Genomic DNA, 8424 nt, shown 5'->3' on the forward strand with positions numbered 1-8424 from the left:
TGAGGGCTTAAATTATTTGATAATAGTCCTGTAGAGTTGAACTCATTTTGGTGCACTGTGGTTCTAAATTTGTTAATTTTGCAGCTTGCTTCTGTCTCTAACAATCTTAATCGAGACCATTCAGATGAGACTTTTCCAGTATGCTGGAGAGCTGGTTATCAACTCAGGTATATGATTGAACAGACCGTAAATTCCAATATTGGATTAATTATGGATAGACCCCCAATAGTATCACTGTTTTGAACTTTCTACCACTCTAGTTTTTTTCGCACATAGAAGCCTTGAGCAAATTTTTTTTGACTCGGTAACCCCCAGGGGTCTATTAGTCAACAAACAATTTCTCCTTCTCTGGGGGTAAAATATTCAGAAAAATTCACTCGGAAGTCTACCTGCAAAAATAAATCTAGAAGGATAGTAATTTCAGAAAAGGGGTATTACAGGGGGTCTGTCCACAATTAACCCTCAAACATTTTGTACTATGAACTTTTAGTCATGCATTTTTTTAAATCATCTTTAGTTGAAAATTTGAATATAAACCTGGCATTTTTTTTGCAATTGATATATTACATGTTTCTGGGGTCAGTTTCAGCAACTATGTGACAGTGCTAAATCATATAGAAGTATTTAACCAAGCAATCGACCTATTATCTTGGTCTAGTTAAAACTTAAAACTAAGAATAACATATTATGTTTGCTTCCCTGATCTACTCACAGGAGTATGCTCTGTATAAATCAAACAAGATAATGTATTTTGTTTTTCCATTTAGGACAGCCTTCTACTTGATTGTCCCAGTTTAAATAAATTCCTGCCCTATTACTTCTTTGTTTTGCAGATCTGTGAAGGACGTCGAGCAGTTCTTTCCGCCTTTAACTCTGCAATTTGGAAACAGATGGCTGATAATGTCCACAAAGTTCACTATCGCTCCGGAAGGTTATTTAATAATAAGTGTAAGATAACATGTCGCTATTTTTGTAAGCTTTCTTTGATTATGTTCAATTATCAATCACAGTGCCATCAATGAAACATATTTATCTTCGTGAATGCAGAGTAAAGGTAATGTATGCTTAGGAATACTCAACGGAAGTGATGTACACGATGGATCTGCAATTATTCTAGGAGGTATGTTCTAGAGTTTCATATAGGATAAGCTGGTATATTAGATTACGTCTCATCTGAGTTAGAAATAAGGTTTATTTTCACTTTAGTACCCCAAAATTTACCCATTTTTTCACTTTTATACCCCGAAGTATGTTCCTCTCTTGAATACCTAAAAGTTTCAACCTCATTTGACTTTGATGCCCTCCTCGTCTAGATTCTGATAGATTTCTTGTTAAATTTGTATCATGTGCTTAACACAGATATATCTAGGTCCATTTTACTGAGTTTTCAGGGACACAAATTTAACAGAAAATCTAGTGAAATCTAGGGGAGGAATCAAAATGAAATGAGATCAAAATTTTGGCGTATCAAAGTACAGAATGGGCAACTTTGGAGTACAAAAGTGAAAATAAGCCTAGAAATAGCGAAGAACCTATATTTCATTGTTCCGAGAATGTAACGAATTTTATGGTTTGCAGACATTTCGCTGCGTGGGAAGTTGATTGTGTATGATAACATGGCAGAAAAGATTGGGTGGACTTCATCCAACTGTGTTAAGCCTCAGAGAAGACCCAAGGACTTCCCCTTCTTCTTCTAGTGAGGACCATGCATTTTGAAGCACGGCTAAGGGTGTTCATATTATGTTTATAATCATAGTCACTCAAAAATATGCATGTTCCTTGAGTTCCACCACCTTAATGGATCATTATCTTTATTATTTTTGTATCTTCTCATTCGATATGAATCCAGATCTCTTGCATGTTAGCTAAGGGGCTACTCTATACAGTGTTATATTAATAATCAAAACTCTCAGTTGCAGTCTGGGACAATTGCAAGCTTATGTATTACTGATGTCTGCTCCTGTTATTTATAGGCAAAGTTCGTTTGTATTGAATATATAAAGATATCAGATACTCTGAAGGGGGAATATATATTTTTTGTTTGTATGGGGGCCAACAGATCATCATTATAAGATTAAATGCATGCATGTGGAATATTGTTTATTGATTTTTTGTAGCAATCAGGGGTTGAAGTAAACAAATGGTACTTTTAAAAGCCGTGAAAGTGACACAAGGAGCATTGGCATAGAAATTGTTGTGTTTATCATACAAAGTTGAGTGGGAGGTGGCATGGACTTCTCAGTAACAAGTTGATGCAGCAAATGCTCAACAACTAATGATATCCAATATACATTTAGATCGTTTATCACATTTACAGAGCCACCAGTCTACACTTTTACAGACAAAATAGAGTACACTTCCTCCAGCAAACTTCACCTGCGCCATGATCGTTTCTTAAATAAAAGTTCAAGCATATGCTTCTGGTTCGTACGAGAAAAGTACCTTTGGTTATTTTAACCGGCTACGCCAGAAAGAAAAAAAATTGCACTCTTATTCATCACTTCGATCTAATTAACTTCAATAACCTCTCACATAACCCGGAGGGTTCTGTAACTGGTTCATCTACACAATCCTGAAATTGTGCAGCCTCAGCTAACTCCTCAAAAGCATTCACAACATTCTGAAGCCTCGCCACAAACTCAATCAGAAGCGAAGCAAACGTTGCAAGTGACAATGCACTTGCACTCTCATAAGTTTTGCATTCCTCTTCATTAACCACCACATCCTCCAGATTGAAAGATCTCCGAGCTGGCCATGATATTTCATGTTCATATGTTTTTTCTGCTTTCTGCTGTTGCTGCTGAACAATGCTAGGATTATGGACATCCCAGCTTCTTGAAAAGAGCTGAAAAGATCTGAGATCTAGCCCTGCCTCACTGTGGGATTTGATTCCAAGAAATTTGTCTCCTTCGCTCTCTATGATGTTGAGACCAGAGAAGATATCATTTTTCTCTCCAGGGTTTTGGCGTTTTCCTCGGATTTCCCAACTTTCTGAGTTTACTAAAAGGTAAGACTGCCGATCTATTTTCTTTTGAAGCTCTTCAGCTGCTTCGTGGACTTCGTAGAGGATGTCATTTGAGCTTAGTTTTCTCATGGTTTTGATTTTTTCTCCAATTTCACGAAGGACCTTGGCACCTTCAGTACCTACTCTCTGTAGCTCATTGCTGAATACTTGTCTCCTTTCTGCAGGTGCCTACAGAAACAATCATTTTGATAACACAAAAATTTAACTTTAGCGATTTATAATTGACTGAGAATGTAGTGATAATATTAATGACATAGGAACAGACAGATTTTCTCATGATAGTCAATGAAGTGCATGAACTTTCAACCACGTGAGATCAAAACAATGACTCAAAAGGCTTGCTGTGAATAGAAGACTTTTGGCGAAGGATAGGATGCGTAAATTTGGTATTTCTCATAGCACTGACTTGCATGCTACGTGATATGCTGCTTTTGAAGACCATTCCCACCTTTTCTTTAATTGTTCTTTCTCTGGGATGGTCTGGAATAGGGTCTGGAATAGCATTATGTGCTGGTTGGACTTCGAATTCAGGACATGCGATTGGGCAACTCTTATGCATATTTTTGAGAAATTGAAGAGGAAAAGTTTTTGCTCTCGGGTCCACCATTTGGGGTTAGCTGCTACAGTTTATGCGCTATGGCATGAGCGGAATCAGAGGTTGCATCTTGGTCCTGGAAACTCTCCCTATCATGATATCAAAACGATTAAGCTTTTTGTGATGATGGTTCTATTCCAAGCCAAAGTTCCAGATAATTTCCAAACCTTGAGTGAACTCTTTATAGTTTCTTTGCTTTCCTGGAGATTTCTCATGTATTTGTAATGGCTTTTTAGCCATTCTTTATTTCGGTCTTGTTCTTTTTTGTGATATGTTTTATTACTCAGGAGATATCTGAGTTTTTGCTTGTACTTTTAACTCTCAATGGTAATGGAAAGAAAATTATCATTGACCAAAAAAAAAAGAAGGTTTTAGTCATCCTCTTATTTTATTTGGAATGCACTGAAAGACTTAAAAAAAAGACCTATTTTAACTTTTATACCTTGAAGTTGTATTTTGGCATTAGATACCCCAATGTTTTCAAACAGTCATTGACTTGACAATTTAATATTCCAAAGCCCTAAAATTGTTCCTTAATTTTCCTTAACTCAGGAAACTGAAATTTGGTAAGAAAATTGTTTTGCATTCAGTTTTCTATGTTGATATTCTTGAACATAATTAACACCAACTGATTCGCACTTTAGGATATCAAATTGTCCAAATAGGACTTCAGAATGTCAAATAGAAAGATGAAAACTTTTGGGTATTAGTGCAAATAACCCTTTATTTAATGTTATTTTTTTATTATTAGGGTAAGCATCGACCTGGGGGTTGTACTTTAAAACATATGATTAGCATATGAATCATACATTTGCCAACTTTTGTCCTTTATGCAGTGCCTCAACTATCTCATATAAAGAAAATGCAGTTGTTTGAGTTTAAAGAGTGAGTTTTAAAAGCAAGATCTTATAGTATAATCAAGAATATGGGAAAAAAGTAGTACCTGAATTTCTGAAAGAATGCAGCCATGCAATGCCATAACTGTGAAGGAACAGTGCCTTAGAGCACCACTAACTTTGACATAGTTCTTCCAGGGATATCTAAATTTCTTATAAGGGCCATGAGGTGGCTCCCAAATAGCAAAACCTAACTGTTGAAATTGGAAAAAAAGAAAAACAAATGTGGAATTAACCTCCATAGTAACAAGCATAATTACCAGGGTTTAAAAAAATAACTTCAGTAAAAGAATATTACGAGATTATCTTCTTGAGCTGTTGATTCAAGAACGGACCTATAACCGCTGTACACAGCATTGTCAGATGCTTGGAATGTAAGAATTTTCGATGGTACCCTCTCATATTCAACACATTGAAGGTACTCACTGACACAACCTATATAAGCACAAATTAAATCAGAAAATGACATGAAATATTCTTTTACGAAAAAGATAAATGGTCAGGTCAGTTATTCTCATTACTGTCCGTTGAGATTAAAAATTGTAACAAGGAGACTGAACATATCAAATTGATGGAGCATTATTTCTTAAGAAGCTAAACCATACTTATCAAAGTACAAAATTTCTATTGGGTGTATGGAGAGTAAATATGGACACTTTGGTTCACGTACTTTCCACATTTGAAGTGCAAGAAAAAGATTTGGATCTCTCCACTACAAAAAATCAGTGAAGAGGTTGCTACTTTTAATCACAGTCATCCCTCGTGTAACGAACGGTGCAAGTCATATAAAATCAAACACTTACCACATCCTCAGTGTATCACCTTTATGTCTACTTTTAACCAAGACAAATTACAACCGTCAGCTAAACAATATATTGTTGTGTTTACAAGTAGTAGTCTCTCCGCTAACTTTTGGTTACAAGAGAATCCAAATCCAGAAGAAAAGTGACACTTCAAAGGATGGCACATTATCATAGTAGGAAGATTCTAAATAGTTCGTTAACTTACTTAACCCTGTTATAATATGATAAAAGCATTACCACCTTCTGACATTTTACTGCACTTGCTCACTGTAAATTTATGCAAAACCCAGTATGGCAATCTCCTTCCCAATTCTAAGATAATGATGAAAAACGTTTGCGAACCAAAAAAATTCTAGTCAAGTTCTGGAAGATAAATGACACAGAGATAATGATGACAAAAAGGTATTATATTACCTTCCAAAGATTTAGCCACACCCATGAAATTCTTCACCACCAAATTATGCAAATCTTCTCCAGCCCAAATTGGATAGATGCAGACATTTACTCCAAAACCAACAGCAGCACCAATGGCAATAAGAAAAAATCGGCTAGTGGCTGTCCCAATAAATTGTCTAGTTTTATTTCCCGACACCATTACGATACAAAAAGTGAGCATGAAAACTCGAAATCCATATTCATAAGGCTTCATAGTAGGGTATAGCTTTATGAAGGTAGTGATGGAGCCTAGCATCCACAAAAAAAGATCAGAATTGGGAAGAAAAAAGTATAGAAGTAAATGAAAACTTAAGTTTGATATTTCACCAGCAAGAAAGATGCTAATAACAATGAATACTTCCTCCCACTCCCCTGCCTTGGTGCACAAAGATGCAACTCCAAGAGCGAGTCCACCAGCAGATAATGTCCCTATAGCTCGGTTAAATCCTTTGCTTAGTGTTGAGCCTACAAAAAGGAGATATGTGAATTTCAAATTTAACAATGTCTCATCTTCTATCTATATTTACTCTGGATTAAAATTAGAAAAAACTTTGGTAACAGATATATTATCATGATAATAGTAATATTCAAACACTACTTCTCATAGTCTACTAGTGATGGAAAGGTAACGATGCGTGGGAGGGTGAACCAGATGTTAGTACAGGTTGAGTGAGGGGTTATGGAGAGCCAAACACGAGATTTACATAGGGTGTGGCTGGAGTTAACCCATTTAATTTTGCTGAAAACAAAATTTAGAAGAGGGTTAAGATAAATCCTTCTATACAACGAATTAACCCCTCAAACTGAACGCTTCACTAATTGACCTCCTTAGACATGTTAACCTAAAGAAAGTAGTTATAATCGTCACTCTTCCCGAATGCTAGGAAAATATGAGGACTAAAATAAATCTTCCCTAATAGTTTAACAAATATGATCATTTGAATTAATAAATAGAATAACCAAGCTAACCAAGCTTGCAATCTAAGAGAACAAATCCTAAACTTATCCAGTCAACTGGTCCATTCCCTCAGTAAGAACTTATTACAACAAAGTCGTAGACAAATGTCAAATATTTATTCATAAAACAAAAACTACAAACATGACCTATATAGGGATTTTTCTTGAATTATAGCCACCAAAAGAAAACTTCAATCTCACATCCTAACCAATATCAATTAAAGAACTGTGGACTTCTTGGCGTTTGAATGCAATCCTCATTAACAGAAGAAAGGAACAGGACAGTGCAAACATTGCAAATTGTTGGCTCATTTGCAAAGAACACAATGATCATTTTCTCACCTCATTGATCCAAACTCAGAAAAGTATAAGGAGGAACTCGCACGTTTAGTGGAGCTGTGACATAATCATTTGATGGGACATACTAGCAGAAGATCCTAAAAACAGACTTTTAGGGGCTGTTTGTTTGCGATTGAGGCGATTTGGGTGGAAAGCCAGCCAAAACCTGCACTTTTGGCAGGCTTTCTAGCCCTTTCCCCCTAAAAAACCTCTTTTCAAACAGACTTTTAGTTATTTCCTCATCCCTATTTATACTGGCTAAATAGCACTTAAATACCTCATAGTTTCACTCACTTTGTACTTATATACTTTCACTTGTTTTTGAAGCATTTATATATCCAAAGTTGTTTAAAATTTGCAATTTGGTACCCTCTATAAGGCAATCTGAAAGTGAATTTAAAATATGTAAGTTACTTTTTTTTACAAATGACTTTTACATCCATGTCAGCACGCAAGTGAAATACAGTGTTTGTTTGAAAAATTAAATTATTATCGAAAGTGCAATGTGAAGATGACGTGGCAAAATAAGATTAATTAGAAAATATAATTAAAATCATTTAATTAAATTACTTACCTTTTTGTCACTTTCATGTGACTTCACCACTTTTTTAGGGGAAGTCAAAATTGCATTAAATCTTATGTGGCAACTTTCTTACATCTCACTTTCATAACCACTTACATGAAAACAAACACCTTAATTGTTAAATGAAAATAACTTTCTCACTTTCATCTTTCACTTGCATGCAAACAAACACCCCCAAAAGTCATTTGTAAAAAAAAGTAACTTACATATTTTAAATTCACTTTCAGATTGCCAAACACCCCCTTACTACCCTTACAGTTTGATTTTGGCAGATATACCCCTTGAGTTAAATTTTTTTTCTTTTACTCTTTTGCCGTGCATAAATTTTTTTTCTAGACATTGCCTCTGAAATTAGCGAGATGTTTTAAAAAAGGAAAAAAAACCTAAGGAGACTATCTTCCAAAATGAAACTACAGGGTAGTAAGTTCAAACCAATAAGGGGTCTACATGCAAATAAATCACAGCCCATCACAGGGTCAGTTCTTCCAAAAACCGAACTAAAAGGGCACAAGAAAATAAAATCAGAACTACCAAATCTTACCAATACTGAACTCGAAGATGACAACCACAGTGAGAAGAGCCCAAATAGAATGACTAGAAATCTCTTTCGAGGGCTCTTTGTAAAATATCAGTATCGATATAAGTGAGAGCGCCAGTCCCATTTTAGCTGCAAATATGATCTTCCTTCGATCCGAGCGCCCAAATTCCCAGAGCCTGACAGCCAATTCTTGGGCTTTCTTCCAAATTCGCCCGGCCCATTTCGATGCTCGATGGAATCGCCGGCGGCAGCA

The 8424-nt window shown here is 35.7% G+C and overlaps 2 protein-coding genes across 4 annotated transcripts in view; one reads left to right on the forward strand and one right to left on the reverse strand.

Moving 5' to 3' along the window:
* LOC109822098 (aspartyl protease APCB1) overlaps window positions 1-2058 on the forward strand; it is a 27062-nt gene extending 25004 nt beyond the window's left edge. The window contains exons 6-9 of the mRNA XM_020388268.1: window positions 73-167; window positions 834-948; window positions 1048-1120; window positions 1579-2058. Coding sequence (XP_020243857.1) covers window positions 73-167; window positions 834-948; window positions 1048-1120; window positions 1579-1697 — 402 coding nt within the window. The 3' untranslated portion in view covers window positions 1698-2058. The remainder of the gene's footprint in view (window positions 1-72; window positions 168-833; window positions 949-1047; window positions 1121-1578) is intronic.
* Window positions 2166-8424, reverse strand: part of LOC109822097 (aluminum-activated malate transporter 9-like) — an 8470-nt gene continuing 2211 nt past the window's right edge. The window contains exons 2-6 of one of the 3 annotated variants that reach the window (XM_020388267.1): window positions 6082-6219; window positions 5734-6003; window positions 4815-4951; window positions 4564-4710; window positions 2166-3193 (exon numbers count right to left, since the gene is read on the reverse strand). In XM_020388267.1, coding sequence (XP_020243856.1) covers window positions 2498-3193; window positions 4564-4710; window positions 4815-4951; window positions 5734-6003; window positions 6082-6219 — 1388 coding nt within the window. In that variant the 3' untranslated portion in view covers window positions 2166-2497. Of the gene's footprint in view, window positions 3194-4563; window positions 4711-4814; window positions 4952-5733; window positions 6220-8174; window positions 8419-8424 lie in introns of those variants that run through there. The other 2 variants (XM_020388266.1, XM_020388264.1) reach the window with 2 other exon arrangements.

The sequence above is a fragment of the Asparagus officinalis genome, chromosome 8 (genome assembly GCF_001876935.1).
Source record: "Asparagus officinalis chromosome 8, Aspof.V1, whole genome shotgun sequence".
Taxonomy (NCBI): Eukaryota; Viridiplantae; Streptophyta; class Magnoliopsida; order Asparagales; family Asparagaceae; genus Asparagus; species Asparagus officinalis.